Here is a 25,203-nt window from a genome sequence, read left to right as displayed (position 1 = left end):
CGTATCTTAAGTATAGCAGTGTCATTTCCTTCTAGGGATATGACTTATTTTCACTCCTAAAAGAATATTTTATGTAGCTGAAAAGATGATATATTTTAGTTTAAATCATTACTTCTCCGTAAGAAACTCAAGGCTCTTTACATACCACGTTGAATTTGTCTTCTCCGGATCGTTGAGGGGGGAGATGGAGGAGCTTGTTTTTCGTTTATGAGCTGAATGAAGTCAAGGAAGTTCAACGGCCGCAGCCTGTTGTGAAAATAGCCACATTCAGTTACCTTGAGTTCCTGTCTAGTTGCGCATCTTAGTGCCTGTCAGACTTCAGCACACATGAGAATCATCTGAGTGTCTTAAAGAAGCTCCTGTTTGTTAAAATGCAGATTCCTGCATTCCAGCTCCAGATTTTCTGATTCAGAAGATCTGAAATGAGACCTCCAGGTAAGTTGTCTGTGAAGCCAGGTGTGAGAACCCTACCTGGGCCACCATAGGCCCAGGTATAAACTAAGACTCTTACTGGGTGATTTCTGTGAACATCTGTGGAATATAAAGATGATCGAGGCCGGATGCAGTAGCTCACACCTGTAATCTCGGCACTTTGGGAGGCCGAGGCGGGCGGATCATGAGGTCAGGGGTTCAATACCAGCCTGGTCAAGATAGTGAAACCCTGTCTCTAAAAAAATTAGCCGGGCGTGGTGGCGGGTGCTTGTAATCCCAGCTACTCAGGAGACTGAGGCAGGAGAATCGGAGGTCACAGTGAGCCAAGATCACACCACTGCACTCCGGCCCCAGGCGACAGTGCGAGACTCCATCTCAACAAAACAAAACAAAACAAAAGATGGTTGATGGTTGTTTTGCCTTAAAAAAAGTAAGGAGTTGTTCTGGAGAGAGCAAAGTGTGGCACTGAGGCCTACTCCTCAGTCAGGTCTTTTGTGTACTTGGGAAAGGAACTGGAAACAGCAGAACTAAAACTAAGAAGTCTGTCTCAGGCTCCAGGATCATTTGGTAAATTTTTAAATGCTGTTGAGGAAACCATAGTCCGTGGAGCTTGAGTACCAAAAGTTAGAGCCGTGAGTTATTAAAGCAAAGGTTTTTGGGCAATATACAAATAAGTTTCTAAAGGCTTAGAGCGTCTGAGATTGTGTGTACCATGGATTGAGTGATACTGACAGGAGTGCTTACCTTATCTGTCTGTCTGTTTATCCATCCATCCACCCATCTGCACACTAGGGGTACTTTTAAAAACTACTTCTTGTAATTAATAAGATGCCCAAAAGTTAATCATACATTTTTGTAAGTTAAGGCTGACAGTTAACTGTTCAGTAGTACACTTGCAATGTAAAGGAATTGTGTAAAGTGCTAATTTTTGTTTGTTTGTTTGAATATTTGCTGTGTTCCTCGTTGGTGTGTTCTGTAGTAGGCTGTGTGACCAGGGATTTTTCTGACTCTTCCTGTGACTTAGGCTATGGAACATGCTAGTGAGGGTGGAGTTTTAAATCTCACCCCCAAAACTGTTTTGAGTTGCAATTTTCTGGTTTGCATATCCTGAGTGATTGTTTTTAAACAAGATGCAAATCAAAGTAGGAAATGATCTTTTCCCTCTTAAATATATATAGTTATTTTCTATTTTTCTCTCTCTCTTTTTTTTTTTTTTTTTTTTTTTTAACCATCTACTGTCCTTCCTGTAAATATATTTACCTCTGGCCCATAGAATATGTTGGTCTCCTCAAACTTTGTTGTCAAGTGAAGAAAAGCTAATATTCCAGTATTTCCCATGACTTCTGTGATAAAACAGGAGAGGAGTTTCAGATGGAGCTAGATCGTCTCCGAGTCGAGAGTGGGCTCAAAGGGGGAGTGTCGTGTCTGCACACTTGCTGCCTCGCTGTGGTAGGAGGCTTGGCCTCCTTCCTCACTACTTCTCCCCGCTGGCTGAATTGTCCTGGCATCTTTCCCAGCAGCAGATCTCTTTTCCTAAGAGTTTACTGTTTGGCACTTGAGCAAAAGGCTCAATAGGTTTTACCATGGACCAGGTACTTTTTTGAACCTGAACATACATGAACTCACTTAATTCTTATTCCATTTTTTCCCTCTACAGGGAGGGAAACAGAGGCTCAGAGAGGTGGCTTAACTGTTAAGTGGCAGAGCCTGGATTTGAACCTAGGAGGTTTGAGTGTACTTTTGTACTCTGTACTTTGACCTTATGCTGTGCGACTTCTCAGGCAGGGCCCTGGCCCGGGTCTCCTCTGCTGCCACATCTCTCTGTTGTACCGTGTAGCTTTAAGGAGCGAGTTCTTTAAGGAGTGAGTTCTTAAACAGCTGCCTTCTCTCCTGCTTCTCCTCCCCATCTGGCCATTCCTTTAGTCTCCTTTGCAGTTTTGTCTTTAAATGTTGGGGTTCCCCTGAGCCGTCCTTGGCCTCACAAGCCTTGGCTTCCGTTCTGATGCGCTGTGAAGATTCTAGTGCTGCAGCTGCTGTCGCACGCACACCCCTGTGCTGGGCTCACCCCTGCACCCGGCTGTCCTGTGTATCTGCACTCGCGTATCCTCAGGACGCTGGGGACCAAGTTGCCTTCCCTCACTTGCTATCCTCCTTTATTCTCAGAAGCCCCAGGCCCTCCCCTCCTGTCTCACCACCCACCCCGGTGCTCTCTCTCAGAGTCTGCAGCTTCTGCTTCTTTAGTGGCCCCACCCCTCCCCTGCTCACTGCCACCTTAACTGAGGCCCTTAGCGCTCCTTGCTTGGCTCCAGTGGTCTTCCCACTGGCATGTTTGTGTCCTTTCTTGTCTTCCCACAGCCATCCACACACTGCCTCCAGAAAGCTGGCTTGGGCACATGTCTCAACATGGCATACCCTCCTTAAAACCTCAAACAGCTGTTCCCGGCTCAGGAAAAACCTGACTCCCCAGTACCACCCCCTCTTATGATATGGCCCCTGGTACCTTCAGCCTCATTTCTAGCCCCAGCCACCCCTCCCCACAGGGGTCCCTGCCCGGGTCACCCCCTCCTCACAGGGGTCCCTGCCTGGGTCACCCCTTCCTCACAGGGGTCCCTGCCCGGCCGGGTCACCCTCTCCCGTCAACGGACCCTGCCTGGGTCACTCCCTCTTCTGAGGTATTTCTGCCACCATGTGTCTTGACCCTGCCCTTGGCCTGCCCTGTATAAAACCCAGGAAGGGGAGAATAAAACCCGATGCCCTTTAAAACAAGTATGGAGTGGCGGGGCCTTCCATCCCATGGTTGGAGGTGGTGTCCCGTGGTAAATGGAGCTGCTACCCAGCTTGTCTGCTGCTGTGGGGACAGGGGACAGTGGATTTGTCCCAGTAGCGGGGAGAAAAGGCAGACTTTCCCCCTGTCGCTGGGCTGCTGGGGTGTGTGTTTCTGTCCCTCTGCTGCCATGGATTATCTCAAAGTGGGTACTTGGAAACGAGTAAGTTGGCTATGCGCCATGCATCCTGGAGCTTAAGGCCCCCTGGAGGACCTGGAATTAATCCTGGAAAGCTCCACAGAGACACAGCTGCTGGAGGCTGGAGCCGGCTGGGTGACATGCTTTGTAAGTAGGTCACAGGAAAGTGAAGCCCCAAAGGCTCCCCCAGGCTGTTAGAGAAGAAGTGGCAGCCTGCATAGCCTGGAAGGAGTACCTGAGCCATGTGTGCTTCCAAGACGGCTCTCTGTGAGCTTTGGCCTGGGTGGCAGAGCCACAGGTACCGGGTTTTGTGCCCTCCTGGCTTTTGTGCAGGGCAGGCAACCACCTAGACACTTCCAAGACTGCTAGTCATTATCATTGTGGTCACCAGCATGGCCACAGCTGTTGGCTGAGCTTTTTTATATATTGAGTGGATGCCAAGGGCTTTAGGCATTATCTCATTGGTTCCTGACAGCGCCCTCTGAGGTGGAGTTTTTTGGCAGTTTAGTGGTTTTCTTGTTTTTAGTATTTCATTTGGTTTCTATGATAGATGTTCCTGGGAAAGTTTGGGAAAACGAATTAAGAGAATTGGAACAAAATCAAATGAGGAGGTAGAAGGCACAATCATCTTTCCTGCGTGGGAATGGGGGTCCCTTGCTCCCTCACAGGAACAAGGAAAGATAGTTGATTAGTGCTGCTTAAATACGTTGCAATTAATTACTCACCAATTTTCTTACACTCAGGGGCTTAGGCTGGCCTATAAATCTTAGTCCCAGGTTGGTTGTAAAATCTTGATTTATCTCTCCGTCTAGGTGTGCTAACACATTTGTTGGCTTGAATTATTTAAAGTTATCATGAAAAAGGTCCGATTTCTATTGCCTGCCCTGATTTGCACTTTAAATATAGTTCTCTGTTGCAGTTTACCAGAATTCATGTTGAAAATAGAAAAGGGGAAATTACTTTTAAACAGCAGTTTGGCATATAAAGCATGATTTACCCTGGAATATTTCTCCAACTGCACATTAAAGCACTAAGGCCAAATTTTCAACAATATTTTCCCTACTGAATCTGGAAATTAATATGAAAGCAAACAGCTAACACTGAGCCTCAGGTAGCCATTCCTGTGTGCCCCTTTGGTTGGCAGGATGGAGAGATCTTTCCCTCACTTCTCCTTTTCTTTGTCACTCACCAGCCCAGACTCAGATTGCAGTATGCACTCTCGTTAGCATTGTTGAAGGTGACAGGCAATTTCTTACCTCCCTTGCTAATTTTTCTCACTTTGCTCATCTCTTTGCACCATTTCTCTTTCATTTCCATGAAACTAGGATTTTTATGGGTAAGAATTCTGTAAATGGTTAGTTATTTTAAGATTGGATTTATTAGTGGTATAGCATATTCTGTGCCTTCACAGTATATTTGGTTCCTTTTTATTTTTATTTATTTATATTTTGTGAAGAGGCCGAGTCTCTCTCTGTCACCCAGCCTGGAATGAAGTGGCATGATCATAGTTTACTGCCGCCTTGAGCTTTTGGATACAAAGAGTCCTCCCACTTCAGCCTCCCAAGTAGCTGGGACTGCAGGCGTGCACTAGCAAGCCTGGCTAAGCTTTAATTTTTTTTCTTTTTTTTGGAGAAAGGGGGTCCCACCATCTTGCCCAGGATGGTCTTGTAGTTTTGACCTCAAGTGATCCTCCTGCCTCAGCCTGCCACAGTGCTAGAATTACAGGCATGTGCCACCACGTCCGGCCACATTTGGTTCCTTGATGATTTCTTTTGATTTATTTAGGTTATAGAAATGTAAAGATAAAACCAACTGGCAGCTGGGCATGGTGGCTCACGCCTGTAATCTCAGCACTTTGGGAGGCTGAGGTGGGCGAATCACTTGAAGTCAGGAGTTTGAGACCAGCCTGGCCAACATGGCAAAACCCCATCTCTACTAAAAATACAAAAATTAGCCGGGCATAGGGCACGCGCCTGTTATCCCAGCTACTCAGGAGGCTAAGGTAGGAGAGAATCGCTTGAATGGAGGTGGAGGTTGCGATGAGCTGAGATAGTGCCACTGCACTCCAGTCTGAGCAACGGAGTGAGACCTGTCTCAAAACAAAACAAAACAAAATATAACAAAAAACAACTGGCATTTTTTCCTAAGGATTATCTTGTTTTATGATTTGCTCCTACAACTGAAAGTAACTCTGATACATTTTTTATGTCATTGTTTTAAATATTATAATTTGTATCTATCATGGGAAAAAGGAATTTTACATTTCACAGCAGAGTGATGAGAAATGACAGGCTTTTTTGGTTTGGGTTTTTTTTTTTTTTTTAAATGGATATTTTAACTCTAGGTCTATATTTTTGGACAGAGCTAGAATCTAGTTTAACTTAGCTCAGTTAAGCTTTGTCTGGCTGAAGGAACGGTGTGTTGATTACGACAAGCAGAATTTGTGGAATTTATTTGACGTATTGGCAGTATCTTTCCTGTAGGTAATTCCTACTTTAAACAGTTACATCATCAAATAATATTAGCTGCTTACTTACAAAAAGTGATATATTAGTAATTTTAAGAACCAGTACCAAATAAAGATACCTTCCCTGCACTATATTCTGCATTCTAAGGGCTAGGGACTTTTGTGTTCACATGCACTTTGTGGTCATATAGCTCAGTCTGGCCTTGCAAAAAAGTAAGGTAAAAGTAAACATGTGTTATTAGATGATGCTACTGGACCTGTTACATTAAGAAAGTTATTTTATTTGATAAAAGAAGACATTCTAACCCCAGAGATATTTGACTGTCCTTGTTTGAAATTAGGAATTAATTGGGGAGGGGGAGATGGATTTTTTTTTAGACAGGGTCTCACTCTTTTCCAGGCTGGAGTACAGTGGCATGATTATAGCTCACTCCTGGGCTCAAAGGATCCTCCTACCTTGTCTTCCTAAGTAGCTGGGATGACAGGCATGCTGTAGTATAACTGGTTTTTTTTTTTCTTTAAGACGGTGTCTTGCTCTGTTGCCCAGGCTGGAGTGCAGTGGTGTGATCTCTGCTCATTGCAACTCCCGTCTCCCCGGTTCAAGTGATTCTCCTGCCTCAGCCTCCTTAGTAGCTGGGGCTACAGGCACCTGCCACCATGCCTGGCGAATTTTTGTATTTTTAGTAAAGATGGGGTTTCACCGTGTTGGCCAAGCTGGTCTCAAACTCCTGACGTCACGATCCGCCCGCGTCAGCCTCCCAAAGTGCTGGGATTACAGACATGGGCCGCTATGCTCGGCCACATGTCTGGCTAATTTTTTTATTTTTTGTAGAGACAAGGCCTCCCTATGTTGCCCAGGCTGGTTTCAACCTCCTGGCTTCAAGGGATCCTCCTGCCTTGGCCTCCCAAAGTGCTGGGATTACACAGATGTGAGCCACCATGCTCAGCGGGAGATGGATTTTTGAATCAAAGTCATGAATTAGTTTGATCACAGTTTTTGTATCTTGCAAGTTCTCAGAATCTTCTATTTTCTGGAATTCTGTGGTGCTTAGATGTGTTAACATGTTGCAACCTCCCTGTAGGATATTTTTTAAGTAATTCTGTTTTTGATATCTTCTGCAGGGTTTTAAATGTGCATATTAGCTTAGAAGTAAATAAAATAAAACCAAAAAGTTAAGTACCCAGAAGCAGAATTTAAATGGCTTTGCAATTAAATCTCTCCTTTCTTCTTAGAACTTGAAGTAACAATTGGGCTTTGTTTTTCGTGTGTGTGTGTGTTTGTGTGTGTGTGTGTGTGTGTGTGTAAAGTGAGAAAATGCATTAGATCCTGTTGAAAATAAAGGTGAGAGGCACTAAGCTTCTTTGTTCTACTGGGTTGGCGCTGCCTAGTGTAGGGAGCAGGCAGTCCTTATGTGGTGTGACCCTAGGGTCCCGCATAGTGAAGACTCACTCATTCGTTTATTAAGTACATATTTATTGAGTTCCTTCTGTGTGCTAGCTGTGCTTTTGGTGTGGAGGCAAACGGTAGATGAAACTGTATTCCTGGTGGGGTAGTAGGCCAGGCCTGTAATCCTAGCACTGTGGGGTGCCGAGGTGGGCGGATTGCTTGAGCCCAGGAATTTGAGGCCAGCCTGAGTAACATGTTGAAACTTTGTCTCCACAAAAAACACAAAAATTAGCTGGGCATGGTGGCACATGCCTGTAGTTCCAGCTACTTGGGAGGCTGAGGTGAGAGGATCACTTGAGCCCAGGAATGAAGGTTGCAGTGAGCTGAGATTGTGCCATTGCAGTCTAGCCTGGGCAACAGAGTGAGACCCTGTTTCAAAAAACAAAAACAAAACAACCCTCCCCCCCCGCCAAAACCCAGTATAACTGTGTTCCTGCCCTTGTGAAGCTTATAATCAGCTGACATGTAAGATAAGTAATAAATAAATATATATGTCAGTTGGTGATAAGTGCTCTGGCGAAGAGTGAAGCAGACTGAGGTGGATAAGGAAGGTGTGGAATTGGGGATTTATTATTTTATGTGAGGTGGTCTCCGGGAGGCCTTGTATGATGTCTACTGTTATCTAAATTGTTCACCTAGAGGTTCGTATGGCTTAGATTTCTGTTTCACCCTGCCTTTTGAAATGTCATTCTGGAAATGGAAACGATGAAACCATGTTAGTCATTTGCTTCTTAGTGTGAAGATGTTTTAGATTCTTTCTTTTGAGCAAATGTTAATGCAATATTTGAGGCAATGGATGTTTGGAGGTGGGGATGGGGAGGAATTAGAAGGGATCCAAATGGGTGACGTGGTCTCCTGCTTCTGAGTAGGGTCTCCTCTGCCACCCAGGAGCCCCTCTGCTGACACTCCTTGTACATTATTGCTCCCTGCTGTCACTCCTCCCACTCTTTTAGTACGTCATTGCCCTGTGGCACTGCCTTTTACTCCTGTGAGTGCTAATTGGAGAAAGTGAACTCTGCAATGCTTTCCTCTTAGCTGTTGAGGAGAAATGTACTGTAAAATGAAGGGTACTATTTTTTGTTCTGTTAAGCTTCCTGTTTGGCTTGTCATTTTGCTTTATATTTTCAGAGAGTGTTACTGTCATGTTGTTGTTATTATTTTTAATGCAGAGCCTAAATGTGGCTCTAGGGATATCTTTGTCTATGATGGCTCTGACTCAAAACATTCGTTCATTCTAAATGGAGAGTGATTTTAATGCCCCTCACTCTCCCAGCCCCATTGCTTTAGTAGGGTTCTGTTAGGGTTTAGTAGGTTCTGTGCTTGCTGGTACCAGTATCTGCATCACACTTGTAACCTTGCAGCCCTTAGGAAAAAATTTGCTCTAAATGTAGCTCTGTTGCCTGCCAGGCTCTGGCAGTGATTTTGAGGGTGAGCATTTGTACTTCTTCCTCCTGGATTCTCAGGAATTCCCCTTTGCTTAAGAAGGCACCAGACTTAAGGTTTCTAAGAAGTAGTATTTTGTACACATCTATTTTGTGGTTTGTGTCTATAGACACAAATGGCATACACAGATTTGAATTTGTCTGATGTACTATTTCTTTTGCTGGGTAGCCGAATCGTGTTGGCTTCGTGTTGATGAATAATTTTAGGTCTGAGATGAAGAAAGCCAGTAATAACAAGTTTGCAGCAATGCAGCTGCTTAAAAATGAGCAAAATATGTCTTGTTAAAGTATCTTTTTTTTTATTATAAGCAAAACTGTTGGATATAAGAATTAACCTGAATTGCTAATTCTAATGTAAAAATGTTTCTTTTTTTTTTTCCAGCTTTTGGTTTGGCTTCTGAAGATACAAAGAAAGAGGTCAAGCAGTCTCAGGTACTAATCCCAATGATCAAACCTTTTCCTCCCAAGATTCGTTTGTATTTTCTCTAATGGGAACTGTTAATCATTTCATTCTTCAATTGTTATCATTTTTATTGTTATACGAATTCATATAATGTTGGTAAACACATTTTGAATCCCTAACGCAACCTATAGATAGACTTGCTTTTTAAAAATCCTTTAATATTTAAGGCTTATCAACTTGGTTTTAAAGTTATTTTGAGAAAAAAGGTGTTTTGACATAGAGTTGTACATTTTAATAGTCTTACATGGATACCATAGTTTTCCCCAGTCTTACCAAATACCGTTTTTTATTTCTTTTTTGCAACCGAGTTTCACTCTGTCGCCCAGGCTGGAGTGCAGTGGCACGATCTCAGATCACTGCAACCTCTACCTCCTGGGTTCAAGTTATTCTCCTGCCTCAGCCTCCCCAGTAGCTGGGATACAGGAGTGCGCCACCATGCCCAGCTAATTTTTGCATTTTTAGTAGACAGAGGGTTTCATCATGTTGCCCAGGCTGATCTCAAATTCCTGACCTCAGGTGATCCACCCACCTCAGCCTCCCAAAGTGCTGGGATTACAGGCATGAGCCACTGCACCCGGCCCAGACTTACCAAATATCTTAACCTTGGGTTTAATTATCTCAGTCTGTGAAAGGATTTTACTATGTCACAGGAACCTGATTAGTCTCACCTTGAAGGTGGCAATGTGTGAGGGGGTGTGCTGGGGGCTGGGTGGGAGACCCCAAAGGTGAGTCTACTACCAGACAGTCAGAACCAGAAAGCTAGGCCAGGGGACTCGCAGAGAGCAGGCAGTGCTTACCCCAGTCTCAGAGCTGCTGTTTTTTAATCATTGGTTGTAGTCAGGGAACAGCTCTAAATGTTTATTAGTTGGGCTTTGCACTAGATCAGTTTAGCACGTAAAAAAGAAAAACAGTAGTTTAAAATGTCAGTTGTTTTTGTCATATTAGTTAAAGCTCAGTTGACTCTTTTTTACCCCACAATTGGTGTAAATGCGTTTTTTTAATAGTATGTTTATTTTATCAACAGAGTATTTTGATTGTACTATGAGATTCTTACACAGGGGAAATGATAGTACTAATTGCTTACGATTTTAAGACCTTTTATGATTAATAAAGCATGTCACACATATAATTTAATCTTCTCAATGATCCTGTTATTTGTTAAAGCAAATATTCCTATTTACAACAGAGAAAACTTAGCCTCGGAGAAGTTACCTGATTTGACCAAGGTCATACGATATTTTTTCTTTTCTTTTCAACTTTTGTTTTAGGTCAAGGGGTACATGTGCAGATTTGTTACAGGGGTAGATTGCATGTCACGGGGGTTTGATGGATACATTATTTTGTCACCTAGGTAAGAAGCATAGTACCTGATAGGTAGTTTTTGGATCCTTGCTCTCCTCCCACCCTCCACTCTCAAACAGACCTCAGTGTCTATTGTTCCCTTATTTGTGTCCATGTGTACACTGTGTTTAGCTTCCACTTATAAGTGAGAACTTGTAGTTTTTCGTTTTCTGTTTCTGCATTAATTGGGTTAGGCTAATGGCCTCCAGCTTCATGTTGCTGCAAAGTCCGTGTTCTCATTCTTTTTTATGGCCATGTAGTATTCCATGGTGTATCCATACCACATTTTCTGTATCCAGTCTACTGCTGATGGGCATCTAGGTTGATTCCATGTCTTTGCTATTGTGAATAGTGCTGTGATGAACATATGTGTGCATGTGTCTTTATGGCAGAACAATTTATATTCCTTTGGGTATATATCCAGTAATGAAATTGCTGAGTTGAATGGTAGTTTTATTTTATGTTCTTTGAAAAATCTCTTTCCACAGTGGCTGAACTAATTTACATTTCCACCAGCTGTAAGTGTTCCTTTTCTCTGCAACCTTGCCAGCATGTGTTATTTTTTGACTTTTTAATATTAATAGCCATTCTGATTAGTGTGAGATGGTATTTCATGTGGTTTTGATTTACTTTTCCCTAATGATTAGTGATGCTGAGCATTTTTTTCGTATGCTTATTGGCTGCATGTACGTCGTCTTTTGAGAAGTGTCTGTTCATGTCCTTTGCCCATTTTTAAAATGGGGTTGTTTTTTGCTTGTCGATTAGCTTACATTCCTTATAGATTCTGGATATTAGGCCTTTGTCAGATGCATAGTTTGCAAATATTTCCTTGCATTCTGTCGGTTGTCTGTTTACTCTGTTGATAATTTATTTTGCTGTGGAGAAGCTCTTTCGTTTAATTAGGCCCCACTGGTCAAATTTTGTTTTTCTTGCAGTTGCTTTTGTAGTCTTCCTCATGAAGTCTTTGCACAGGCCAATGTCCACATGGTATTTCCTATGTTTTCTTGTAGGGTTTTTATAGTTTTAGGTTTTACATTTAAGTCTTTAATTCATCTTTTTTTTTTTTTTTTGAGACGGAGTCTTGCTCTGTCGCCCGGGCTGGAGTGCAGTGGCCGGATCTCGGCTCACTGCAAGATCTGCCTCCCGAGTTTACGCCATTCTCCTGCCTCAGCCTCCCGAGTAGCTGGGACTACAGGCGCCCACCAACTCACCCGGCTAGTTTTTTGTATTTTTTAGTAGAGACGGGGTTTCACCGTATTAGCCAGGATGGTCTCGATCTCCTGACCTCATGATCCGCCCGTCTCGGCCTCCCAAAGTGCTGGGATTACAGGCTTGAGCCACCGCGCCCGGCCTTTAATTCATCTTGAGTTGATTTTTGTGTGTGGTGTAAGGAAGGGGTCCAGTGTCAATCTTATGTATATGGCTAGCCAATTATTCCAGCACCATTTATTGAATAGTGAGTCCTTTCCTCATTGCTTGTTTTTGTCAAAGATCAGATAGTTGTAGGTGTGTGGCTTTATTTCTGGGTTCTCAAACCTGTTCCATTGGTCTATGTGTCTGTTTCTGTAGCAGTACCATGCTGTTTGGTTACTGTAGCCTTGAAGTATAGTTTGAAGTTAGGTAATATGATGCTTCCAGCTTTGTTTCTTTGGCTTAGGATTACTTTGGCTACTTGGGCTCTTTTTGTTTCCAAATGAATTTTAGAATTTTTTTTCTAATTTTGTGAAGAATGTCATTGGTAGTTTGATAGAAATAACATTGAATTTGTAAATTACTTTGGGCAATATGGCCATTTTAACAATATTTATTCTTCCTATTCATGAACAAGGAATGTTTTTCCATTTGTTTTGTTGTCTCTGATTTTTTTTCAGCAGTGTTTTGTAATGCTCATAGAGATCTTTTACTTCCCTGGTTAGCTGTATTCCTAGGTGTTTTATTCTTTTTTGTGGCTACTTATTTGTTTTTTTTTTAGATGGGAGTCTCATTCTATCACCCAGGCTGGCATGCAGTGGCATGATCTCAACTCACTACAACCTCTGCCTCCCAGGTTCAAGCAATTCTCCTGCCTCAGCCTCCCAAGTAGCTGGGATTATAGGCGCCTGCCACCACGTCTGACTAATTTTTGTGTTTTTAGTGGAGATGGGGTTTCACTATGTTGCCCACGCTGGTCTCGAACTCCTGACCTCAAGTGATCCACCTGCCTCAGCCTCTCTCAAAGTGCTGGGATTACAGGTGTGAGCCACCGTGCCTAGCCTTTTTGTGGCTGTCGTGAATGGGATTGCTTTCTTGATTTTCTGTCAGCATGGATGTTATTTGTGTATGGAAATGCTACTGCTTTTTGTACATTGATTTTGTATCCTGAAACTTTGCTGAAGTTTATTAGATCTTTTCTAGGTATGGTATCTTACTGTCTGTGAAGAGAGGTAGTTTGACTTCCTCTCTTCCTGTTTGGATGCCTTTTATTTCTTTATCTTGTCTGATTGCTCTGGCTAGACTTCCAATACTATATTGAATACGAGTGGTGAGAGTAGGCATCCTTGTCTTGTTCCTGTTCTCAAGGGGAAAGCTTCCAGCTTTTGCCCATTCTGTACGATGTTGGCTATGGGTTTGTCATAGACGGCTTTTATTATTTTGAGGTATGTACCTTTGATGCCTAATTTGTTGAGAGTTTTTAACATGAAGGATGCTGAATTTTATCAAAAGGCTTTTTTTTTTTTTTTTTTGCATCTATTCAGAGGATCATGTGGTTTATGAAAAAGCCCCGATAGAGTCATAGCCAAATTCTACCAGATGTGTGAAGAGCTGTTTCCAGTCCTACTGAAACTCTTCCAAAAAATAGAGGAAGAAGGACTGCTCCCTAACTCATTCTGTGAGGCTAGTATCATTCTGATACCAAAACCTGGCAGAGACACAACAAAAAAAGAAAACGTCCAGTATCCCTGATGAACATAGTTGCAAAAATCTTCAACAAAAATGCTAGCAAACCAAATTTAGCAGCACATCAAAAGCTAATCCACCAAAGTTAAGTAGGCTTTATTCCTAGGAGGCAAGGTTGGTTCAACATATGCAAATCAATAAATGTGATTCATCACCTAAACACATGATTATTAAAAAGTAAAGTTAGAATCCAAATTTTCTGAATCCTTGAATATTTCTCACTTTACTGTTTTATATTACACAGCCCTATGCATTATGATGTGTGTATTTGGCAATAATGAGGATCATTTGTGACACATTTAAAGTGCTACCTAGTCCTGTGGTAGCACTCAAAGTCCTTGTGACTTTGAGTCCTGAATGACAGGCATAAGGTTAACACTGGTCGTGAGAACCAAAGTGTTGAAGTTATTTGTTCTGTGTTTTTTTTTTTTTTTTTTGAGACAGAGTCTTGCTTTGTTGCCCAGGCTGGAGTGCAGTGGCGTGATCTCAGCTCAGTGCAAGCTTCCCCTCCCAGGTTCACGCCATTCTCCCGCCTCAGCCTCTTGAGTAGCTGGGACTACAGGCGCCTACCATCACGCCCGGCTAATTTTTTTTTTAAGTAGAGATGGGATTTCATCGTGTTGGCCAGAATGTTCTCCATCTCCTGACCTCAAGATCTGCCTGCCTCGGCCTCCCAAAGTGCTGGGATTACAGGCGTGAGCCACCACGCCTGGCCCAAAGTGTTGAAGTTCATGTCTTCTCCACCACTAGCCAGCTGTGGGACTTAGTGAACCTCGCTGTGGTCAGCCTCCTCATCTGTAAGATGGGGTAGTGGGACCTACCTCACAGGGCTGTTTTGAAGATTAAGTGTGCCTGTTTACAGCTTAGAACAATGCCAGGTCCTGTTTACATGTTCCCTGAGAAGACAACAACAAATCCTATAAGCAGCCTTTTAAGAGGTTGCATAAACCATCTTTCCTACCTGAACAAACCAAAGTAAAGAGGAACTGCTTTTGTCCGTTACATTTCTGTTGTAGAGGTAGTTGACTTCACATGAAGTAGTTGATGATAATGATGAAAAAGGGTAGGAGCCAATAATTATTGAGCATTTGCTTTGTGCAGACCCTGTGCTCAGCATTTTACTATCTTGTTCAACCTACAACACAATCTTGCGAAGTGGGTCTTGTCATTATTATTCCTATTCTGGTTGAAACAGGCCTGAGATAGTTGGTGGTACAGGCAGAATTAGAGCCCAGGGCCAACTGAGTGTAATCATGAACACATCTGATTATTTTATTCAGAGTCTCTAGGGCACTGGTGGGAGATTCCATTTTATTCCTCTTCCCTTTAAAATATTCCATATCAAATTCTTTGAGGATGTCTTATCTTCTTTTAATGAAGGACTTATAAACTAAGCATTACATGTATGGATTGCAAGTGTTCAAATCTATTGTGACTTGAAAAATAAAACCTGTGTCAAAGGGTGACTTCAATATGCGTTTTCCTGACTAGCATAGGAGCTGTCTGTGGGGTAGAGATTAATAGCAAATCTCTTTTGTATCTGAATAGCAATTCAGTTGACTTATAAAACCTTGACAGTGAGCACATTTTGATTGATATTGATAGCGTAAGAAACATGTGGCAGCAGAAATAATAAAACAAACCATGTGTTTCGTTCATCTTAGGAAGAACTAAGTCTTTTCACAAGGGAAGCTGGAGACAGAATTTTAATTGTTCTGTTAATTTAGTCTAATTTTCTTTCTCACAGGGGAAATTAGTCAAGACCGTTTTGGTTCCATCTCAATTCACCTAATTCAACTGTTTCTTGCATATTTTATTTTTGCAGTTTACAGATTGAACCACTTGAAATGGCTAATCATTTCCTAGCTGTTGTGTCAGTCAACAGAGCTGCTGTGCTTAATAGTGAAGAGAAGGATGTATCATTTTCGTTGCTTTTCTTTGATTTCACAAAGATAGCTATCTGATGGAAAGTCCATTTGGTTTCGCAGCTTCAGTTGCTCAGTCTAGAACTGTAGCATTCTGGCTATTTCTCATCTTCTAACTTGTTGATAAAGGTGACTTTTGCTTTCTATATTATTTTTTAGCTCACTCTCAAAATCTGTTCACATCTAATGATGTGTATTTTCTAAAGCATGCCTCCCGAGGAAGGCTGGGCAGGCGTTATCATGGTGGTGTGAGGAAGAGCATTGGGACCGAGTTAGGAGACCTGGGTTGTAATTCTGGTTCTGTGGCCAGAATGACTGGTGGACCTTGGGACAATGATTTATCTTTTCTGAGCCTCTGTTGTCTCATTTGCAAAAGGGGCGTGCTGGGTTGAATCATCTCCAGTGCTGTTTTTAGATCTAACAATTCTGTTTTTCTAGGAGCCTCAGCTGGCAGCCAAAGCTGTGGCATCCAGAAGGCAGCTTGGCCTGGGGCAGGTGGTGGGTTGCCAGTGGAGCCAAATGGCTTCTCTGGAGCTGAGGCTGGCCCCTTCCCTGAGGGCAGATGGTCTTCCTGGTCAAGAGTGGCATTTAGAGTAAGTCTGCACATGCTGACTTAGGTGATAGCCTGGCTTTGGTTCAGTGCATTCAGCGACCTGGATCGAGCTTTCCAGTCTTTTAAAGTAATTTCTTCCAGGTCTACGTGTTTTATCAGGATTAAGTTAGGTGTCACTTGATCCATCCTGAGAGTTAACAAATCAGCATATAACTATAGGTTCTCCTCTACTCAGTGGCATTTCTAGTCTCGAGACAAAGATAATTTCACAATATGCCACTAAAGGTAGTCGCTCCCCTGTGTTTAGCTTTCTCCTCCCCGAGTGTTGTCATGGTCCCTTTGATATTCTTAGAGGATGCATCTCTGTGGATACATCTCTTGGCTTTTAAGCTGCTCCCAATTTTGTTGGTAAGGGCTCACGACCACATTTCTTGTTGCAGTCTGTAAAGAAAATTGGAGGATATTTGCCACCGTCCAATTGTCATAATTATAGCATATGGCTGTTGAAAGCAGGAAAGGGCAATTAGGGAGAAAATTCCTTCTTAGTCTGCAGAGAAGACAATGAAAATTGCAGATTTAGCTGCTGACGCTTTGCACTTTGCCAGAGAAATCTTTTGAGAGTTCCTCCCTTAATTTACACAGAGTCGAGGTCAGGTATTTCTCTGCCCACATCCAGATTTCTATGTCTGGAGCTCTCCAGCTCTTATGATGCCCCTTCTGTGCTCCTGAATTTTTTTTTATTTTTTTTTTTGAGGTGGAGTCTAGCTCTGTCCTCCAGGCTGGAGTGCAGTGGCACAATCTCAGCTCACTGCAACCTCCGCCTCCTGGGTTCAAGCGATTCTCCTGACTCAGCCTCCTGAGTAACTGGGACTACAGGTGCCCGCCATCATCCCCAGCTAATTTTTGTATTTCTAGTAGAGACAGGGTTTCACCGTATTGACCAGGCTGGTCTCGAACTCCTGACCTTGCAATCCACCTGCCTCAGCCCCCCAAAGTGCTGGGGTTACAGGCATGAGCCATTGCACCCAGCATCTGTGCTCCTGAATTCTAGTGACTGCCATGGGCTGGCCTCCGAGGCCCTGTGCAGGCCCCTAGGACTACTCCTCAGGTAGGAGAGAACATTGTGGTAACATTCTGGAAGACAATATGTCTGCACCCAAAAGATGATGAAGTGCGGTAATTAGTGGAACTCATCTTCATGAGGAGCACCCTGCCAGAATCAAGACTATCCTCTGATATGTTCATAATGCTTTATGGTTTACAGGGCTTTAAAAATGAACCCTCCTGAGAATATCATGAACCAGTTAGGCGTTCACTGCATCTTACACAGTAGGAAAGAGCTTCAGCTCAATCGACTTGCCCAAAATCGCATGAGAAGGGCACAGCCCAACCTAAGAGGTCTTTCATGATACAGAAGTACATCATTGCTCCGTGGTCCCTTAGGTTTCGACCTCATTTCTTTTTTTTTTTTTTTTTTTTTTTTGAGACGGAGTCTCGCTCTGCCGCCCAGGCTGGAGTGCAGTAGCCGGGTCTCAGCTCACTGCAAGCTCCGCCTCCTGGGTTTACGCCATTCTCCTGCCTCAGCCTCCCAAGCAGCTGGGACTACAGGCGCCCGCCATGTCGCCCGGCTAGTTTTTTGTATTTTTTAGTAGAGACGGGGTTTCACCATGTTAGCCAGGAGGGTCTCGATCTCCTGACCTCGTGATCCGCCCGTCTCGGCCTCCCAAAGTGCTGGGATTACAGGCTTGAGCCACCGCGCCCGGCCTCGACCTCATTTCTTTAGGGAAGTATTTCCAAGCCCCCGTTTTCAAATCTTCCTCCCATGTACCGATACACACCATGCACCATGCATGTTTACTCAGTGTATTGCTGGCTTCATTATGTACCGAGATTCATCTTTTTCTCTTTCATTTAAAATACAGGATTTGGAGAAAAGTGGTATATCAAGGAAAAATGACCTAGGTAAGTAATGATTTTTTTAACCTAAGAGTGTGTACTCAGGTGTATTTTGTATGAATTATATTTCCATGAAGTGATTCTTTCTCTGATTTTATTTATGGGGTAAATATTGTTGTCCAAATAGTCTGTCTTTGGCCCAGCCTAACGTTTGTTCTCCTGAAGATGTGGGGCAAACACTTCTCAGATGGACATGTTGGCATGTGGTGGACTTCTGTTTACTCAGTGAGATATGTTGGATTTAAGTCCCTCTGGCATCATTCATTGAGCTTCTGATAAGGATAAAGTCCCATGCCTGGTGGGCTCTGTGGGGGAATGCAGAGAGGAAGGAGACGTGGTCTCTGTTATTAAGGACCCACACAGTGTGGGAGAAAAGGGCAAACTGGTGTTTACGCATGCCCTCCGGGAGTAGGCTCTCCACTCGCTGGCCTGCAGACACCTCCATGCCTTTCAGGAGTCAGCTCACCAGTCATGTCTGCCAGACTCGTCCCAAGCATCCTGGCCTGGAAGCTGTAAGGCCTTCCTTTGTAAGGCATTATACTTCTATCATAGCCCATTCCGTATTTATACTCCTTTTGAAACACCCTCCCCGCCATGTATTGTAAATATCTTCAGGAATGTGACCATGGGTTAGACTTAAAAAAAAAAAATTTCATCGGAAGCATACCCAGTGTGTAAGGCCACACTTCTGTGTGTAGGGGTGAGTCTGTCCCTGAAGGGTATGAACTTTGTGAGTGTGTTTCCTCCCGGGGTAGGAAGAATGACCCAAGTCTGGAACTCAGTGAGCCAGGACCTGGACACCAGAAGCAGTGGAACCTCACAAGAGGCCCATGATGTCAGGCGGTGTGCGGTCCATGGGAGAAGTTTCCCTGCAGACACAGGTGGTTGGCTCACCTCTAGTTTCATGATGGATAAGCCTGGGTTCCAGGAAACAGGAAGGGAACAATATACTCTTCTTGCTTCCTCTCCACTGTTTTCCGTGGAGACCTGGAAGGTGAGCTCTAGATAAGAGGGAAAAGGATAAAGGAAAGTGTTCCTTTCTAGGCCTTCTCTTCCTGGGCCTGGGTTCTCAGGGGCACAGAAGTGCAGGAGAGCCTGCCCTGCCCCCTGGTGGAAGTGGGAGGATGACCTGTTTTGGGGAGGTGTATCTAGGGCCCACAGGGGACTGTGTTAGGGTCTGTGGGGTCTGACAGCAGCTGTATTTAAGGAACCACGTCAATTTGTTGCTTTTTCTTCTCTGTATTATCACACCCTGTATGGTTTAGCCACACCTTTCCACGTGGAGATTTTCTTTCCTGCTACCAACTCTGGTTGGTTTGAACATTTATTTGTAGTTTGTGGGAGCAGATGAGTCTCTGGTTATTAAATGAATTAATGATGCAAGTCTGGAACATGGGCTTGAAACTACAAAGGGGAAGTTACCTTGGACAAGTAAATTTATATTCTTGCAATTGCACATGGCAAGTTGAGTGAAACCTGACTTGGTATCAGTTCATCTGAAAAAGACCCAGGGGGCCTCTTTGTCACAAGCTTTGTGTGAGCCTGCAAGACCAGGAGGCTACTAAAGATCCTGTGCAGTTGGAGCAACAACAGTAGATTCAGGGCACCGAGAGCATGGCTCACAGTCAGAGCTGGGAGATCGTCTCCACGCACGGGACGCTGTTTCTCCTTCTGCTTGCTGCCTGATTGATAGATTCACTAGTGTATGATTATTCTCACCAAGTAGACATAATTGGAGTGGCGCTTTGTGCATGTGTGTTTTCGGGTGTGTGTGTATGCATGCATATTTATCCCTCAGCTTGAAATCCTAAGGCTGCTTGTTACTCAGCTTTTATCAGAAGAACATCATATTGGTTTCTCATCAGAAAAACACCAGCATGACGAAACCCATTTTTCTAGGTGATTTCTGACCAGGAAGATGAGCACTTTACAGTAGAGTGTTTTGCTCATGGTAGGTGCTCAGCAACTGAAGACATGGAGAGCATTTGGTTTCTTCGGGCTTTCAAAGAAGAATCATTGCTCTCCAGCATCCGTTTTCTATTCTATCTCTCTGCCCTGCTGCCTTTCCTGAGCACTCTCTGCCACTCACCATTGGCTTTGGCATCGCATTGGCCCTTTAGGTATCCTTGACTCATTTCTTTATCTTCCCCTTCTAGCCTGTCGCTCTGATTATTATTGTCAGGCACTTAGTGTGCGGCCCATTTATTGCCCATTCCTGGAGGAGAAACAGTGACGATCCATTTTGAGTTGTGACAGTGTTTGCCGAAGGCAAATTGCAGTGAGTTTAAAGAAGGGCGGCCAAGATGATAAGGAAATCGTGGAATTGTCTTATTTAGCTCTGTCGACTGGGCAGCAGGAGCTTAAGAGTCAGGTGGTTGGATGGCATACACAGAGAAGACAGCTACCAAGATAAGCTCTGGGATCTGGACTCAGCCGGAATGTGATTCAGTGAAGGGATGGCTTAGGCTGTATGTCAGAAAATATTTCTTGGTACGGGTGTGAAGAATGCAGCAATGTAAACACATAAGCTGTTTTCAGCACCAAACTGTACAAACTATACTAACCTAGTTCTTTTCTGGATTGGGTTGGGGCTAACATGTCAGTGAACTTGGGCATTCATTATGATCAGGGTTCCAGGAGCTCCCCTCCCCTTTAGCCTTGTCCTGGATAATACCGCCCTTGCATCCTATTCCTTGGCCATACCTAACCGTGAGTATTTTCCAGCCCTAAATTTGATTCTCTGTCCCAAACTTTCACCACTGCCTCTGTGGGGAGGGTCTTCCCACACCTTTTTTTCCCCATCTTTGGGGCAGTGTCCTCCTTCCCTCCTTTGGGAAGGCCCCACTGCCTGGGACTCCATTTCACTCCTGAGGCCCTTCCCTCATTTGAAAGTATTAATCTAGAGCCCAAGCCTCTCAGCATGGTATATAAATCCCTCATGATTTGACTTAACGGATCTGCCTCCCTTTCTAACTTTATCACCTACTGTACCCTGCCCCGCTCCTTTTCTCAGAAATGCCTGACAGACATGGTCGTTCCCTCAGGGATACTGCAGAGATACCACAGGCTGTGGGCTCTATGGTGATCGCACTGATCTGCTACCCTGTGTGTGTGTGTCTGCTGCTTTTTAAAGGAAACTCAGGACATACCTCCTCCCGGAAGCTTACCTTGCACTCGTCCCCCGTCCTCTGGGCTCCAGTGCCCTGTGCTCAGTTAGCTCTGGCTTTCCTCTTACTGCTTTGTGTTCTAATGGCCTGCCTCTGAATGAGGCTCAGACACTCCAGGGCTGCAACTGGGCTCACTCATTCTTGTATCACAGAGCTCTACACTGAGGAGGTACTCAGAAGATGTTTGCTGAATGAATGAATGAAGCGTGCATGATTGAAGTATAGGAAAAAGGGAGAGGCCAGCATGATTTCTTAGTAGCTATGTTAAAAAGAGGACAGATACAACTGACAGGACATGACCTAGGTATGTATGGGAAGAATTTGCTTTTTAATCTTCTTGCAAATCCTCTTCCCTGCATGGAAGTGCTGTTGTCTTCATGAGAAGATAGTGGGAGCTTTGCTGAGCTGGTAGAAGTGGCAGGAGTTGGTTACTGTGATGAATGGTGAGTGTAGGATTAAACTTCTTTTTCTTTTTTTAGAGATGTAGTCTTGCTACGTTGCTCAGGCTGACATCAAACTCCTGGGCCCAAGCAATCCTTCCACTTCAGCTTCCCAAGTAGCTGAGAGTTCAGGTCCTTGCCACCATGCCCAGCTAGGATTAACCTTTTGATAGAGAAATCTGCTCTTTAAAAAATGTATTATGAAATGATTTGAACATGTAAGAAGTTATAAAGAGAATAATATAATGAACATTCATGTATTATATGTTCATTCGATTAAGAAATAAAACATCACCTAGATTAAGAAATTAAATACCATTAACACAGCTGAAACCTTTTAACCATTATCCTGATATAGTATTTGTCATACTCATGTAATCTTTTATACCTTCACATGCTATGTGTGTATATGTTTGGTATATATACATCTTAATATATTTCTGTTTATATTGTTGCAAACTATTGATTTGTCTATTTTTTTGCAGCTTGCTTTTTTTAGCATTGTAACTGTGGGATTGATCTGCCATATCCATCTGGATTGATACATGTAGTACTGGTTTTTATTGCTGCATAGTATTCCAGTTAATATATCTTGTTAGTGGATATTTTTGTTGCTTCCCGTTTTTTTGTTTTACACGGTGCCACTGTAAACACTTTTGTCATATATCCTTGTGCACACATCTGAGTTTCTCAAGGATGATTAATAAGAGTGGAATTTCTGGATCATTGGGAATGTGCATCTTTTTTATTAAATTTTAGAAGAATTACACTCTGAGGCTTATTTACTCCATTCTTAACAAGAAGACATCTTTGTAACTCCTCTTTAGATGTGTCAGTTTATATTAATGTTTCAGATGTAGTACATCCAAGATAAGAATTCAGTTGAAACTGAAGACACCTGTTTAAGTCTTACCCATGTGTCCAACATATAAAGCTGAGAAGCTGGTTTAAAATAGAGACAGGTATATGGAATGTTCCTATTTACATAAACTCCTAAAGGAAAGGAATTAGGTCATATTCAGTAGGCTGTTCAGCATTTCCTTTTACATATTTCATTGAGTTTTAACCAAAGAGCATTTTAGATTATTTTTAGAATCTAGATGGCTACACTATGGAACTATCTGTTGTGTGAGTATTTGAGCAAGTGAAGAAATGAATGGAGCTATAGAATAGAACATAAGAACCATCAAATATAATGGAATAAAATTAAAATCAAATTAGGGTCTCTGAGCTGAGGTGTTAAAGAGAAAGATTCTTGGTGGGGGAGAGCTTCCTTCCCAGCTCTCCCAAGGAACCAACCAATTTAATATATATATGTTTATATTGTTGCAAACTATTGATTTTTGTAGTTACTATATATTATATATTTATGTATTTATATATATATATATGTTATATAGTTAGTGCAAGCAGCAACCCCCACATGGCTTCGCTGACTATCTGGCTGAATGCTACAATTTATGTGGCACCTTCCTCTGCCAGCATTCCTGTCTGGTGGCAGGGTGCTGACATAATCACTGTTTTATCCATTTCTTTGTTACAGGCTCAGAACCTGGGGAGGCCTAACGTGTTTCTCTGGGGTGCAGCCTTGCTACCGCCGTTGGCAAGGCCTCTCATGGTCTTTGTGGGCAGGACATACTCGGGTTTCCCTCCTGCTCGCCGTTGTAAAAAGCTGGCTGCCTTCAGGTGCATCTGTAGCAGGCTGGCAAATACTGCCAGCATGGGGTGTTGTAGATGGTCTTTATGCAGACTTGGTGCTAAAGCCCTGTTGCTGAGGAATTGCTGTGGCCGGTTTCCTGGAGATAACACCTAATCCTGGCTAGGTGCTTTATGAGGTAGGGTAGGGATTATTGAGTTACTTATTTGCAAACCCTTGTGAGCTCTTGGGAAATGGGCAGTTCCTGTTGAGCGTCACCTTAAAGCGCCATTCAGAACATTCTTGAAGTAGTGTAGTAGTGAGCTAGGACTACATAACAAAGTACCACAAAACGTGGCTTAGTACAAGCAAGAGAAATGTATTGTCTCACAGTACTGGAGGTTAGAAGTCTGACATCAAGGTGTGGGCAGAGTTGGTTCCTTTGGAGAGCTGGGAAGGAAGGATCTGTTCCAGGCCTCTCTCTTTGGCTTGTAGATGGCCATTTTCTCTGTGTGTCTCCTCATACCATCCTCCTTCTGTGTGTGTTGTTTATGTGTCCAAATTCCTCCTTTTTCTAAGGAGACTGGTTATAAGGCTCACCCTGATGACCTCGCTTTAACTTGATTACCTCTGTAAAGACCCAATTCTAAATGAAGTCACATTCTGAGGTATTGGGGGTTAGGACTTAAAAAATATGAACTTTGGAGGACATGTTTCAGCTCATAACAGGTAGCAGCACAGCGTAGGATTATGTGGGAATTGTTAAAAAGCTACTTGTGAACGTTAGATTTTCAGCTACTAGGAAGGTTAGCGTTCTAGATGTTTTCACACATTTGCAGTCATTCTTTCTGACAGATGTGGGAGCACATTCTCAGTTTGTTGCCATGGACTGGGTCTGGTACAGTCAGCTTATTTGCTTGCTAACTTGTAGGAAGGAAGTTTGGCAAACAGTTTAAAAAGAGGGACAATTTTGTCTCTAGAATTACATACATATTGTTTTTTTTCCCCTTAAGAGTTTATTGCCTGAAGGTTTGCCTTGTAACTATTTTTTCACTTGTTTTCAAGTTTGTTTTAATAATTGTGTAAAAAGAAATACCTGAAAACTAAATTTTTTTTTGTTCTAGACTTAAAAGAAATTGTATTCGTCATCCAGAGTCAAAGTAATTCTTTTCATGCAAAGAGAGCAGAACAGTTAAAAAAAAGCATCTTAAAGCAGGCTGCAGATCTTACACAGGTACGTAGCAGTGGCTGGGGGGTCTGCCAGTTAATGTATTTCTTGATTACCTTGATGTTTTCCAAAACACTGGATCTATGGAGAATCAGTTTTTATTTAGACGAGAATAACTCCTCTGGCTCATTTTGCTTATTTAATATGGAGTATTTGTTGTTGAAAATATTTTGGTCAGCTGGCTGTGGTGGCTCACTCCTGTAATCCCAGCACTGTGGGAGGCGAAGGTGGGTGGATCCATTGACGTCAGGCATTCAAGACCAGCCCGGCCAACATGGCGAAACCCTGTCTCTACTAAAAATACGAAAATTAGCAGGGCACGGTGACGCATGCCTTTGTAATCCCAGCTACCCAGGAGGCTGAGGCAGAAGAATCGCTTGAACCCAGGAGGCAGAGGTTGCAGTGAGCCAAGATACAACACTCCACTCCAGCCTGGGTGACAGAGTGGTACTCTGTCTCAAAAAAAAGAAAGAAAATGTTTTGGTTAATTCCTAATGCACAAATTATCATATTCTGAATTATTTTGTGTGTGTGTGTGTGTGTGTGTGTGTGTGTGTATATATATATAAATTTAAGAGAACTATATAATTGTGTGGGGCAACTGTGGATTTGTCACGAAGTATGATAAAAGCAAGTAGAAGAAATAACTTTTTAAAGGCAAGGCTTAAAATAGAGATAATTAACGTTCAAAATTTTGGTAACAAGTTCTAAGGCAATTTTCATGTTGGAATAACATTTTCATTAATCTTAGTGCAGTGCTTCCTCTATGAGTCTGTTAATCTGCTTTTTTAATTGGATGTCATTAA

At 43.0% G+C, this 25,203-nt stretch overlaps 1 protein-coding gene across 3 annotated transcripts in view; it reads left to right on the top strand.

Annotated features, from left to right (window-relative positions):
• Positions 1-25,203, top strand: part of B3GLCT (beta 3-glucosyltransferase) — a 122,169-nt gene that overhangs the window by 6,173 nt on the left and 90,793 nt on the right. For 2 of the 3 annotated variants that reach the window (XR_004443044.1, XM_033235881.1), the window contains exons 2-4: positions 9,134-9,183; positions 17,893-17,932; positions 24,294-24,403. Coding sequence is in view for 2 of the 3 variants with exons in the window: in XM_033235881.1 (XP_033091772.1) it covers positions 9,134-9,183; positions 17,893-17,932; positions 24,294-24,403 (200 nt within the window). In the remaining variant the exon portion in view is untranslated. Of the gene's footprint in view, positions 1-173; positions 436-9,133; positions 9,184-17,892; positions 17,933-24,293; positions 24,404-25,203 lie in introns of those variants that run through there. The other variant, XM_033235896.1, reaches the window with a different exon arrangement.

Source organism: Trachypithecus francoisi, unplaced genomic scaffold, assembly GCF_009764315.1.
Source record: "Trachypithecus francoisi isolate TF-2019V2 unplaced genomic scaffold, Tfra_2.0 Contig01461, whole genome shotgun sequence".
NCBI classification, from domain to species: Eukaryota; Metazoa; Chordata; class Mammalia; order Primates; family Cercopithecidae; genus Trachypithecus; species Trachypithecus francoisi.
The sequence above is the reverse complement of the archived record's forward strand: the minus strand, read 5'-3'. Positions and strand labels throughout refer to the sequence as shown.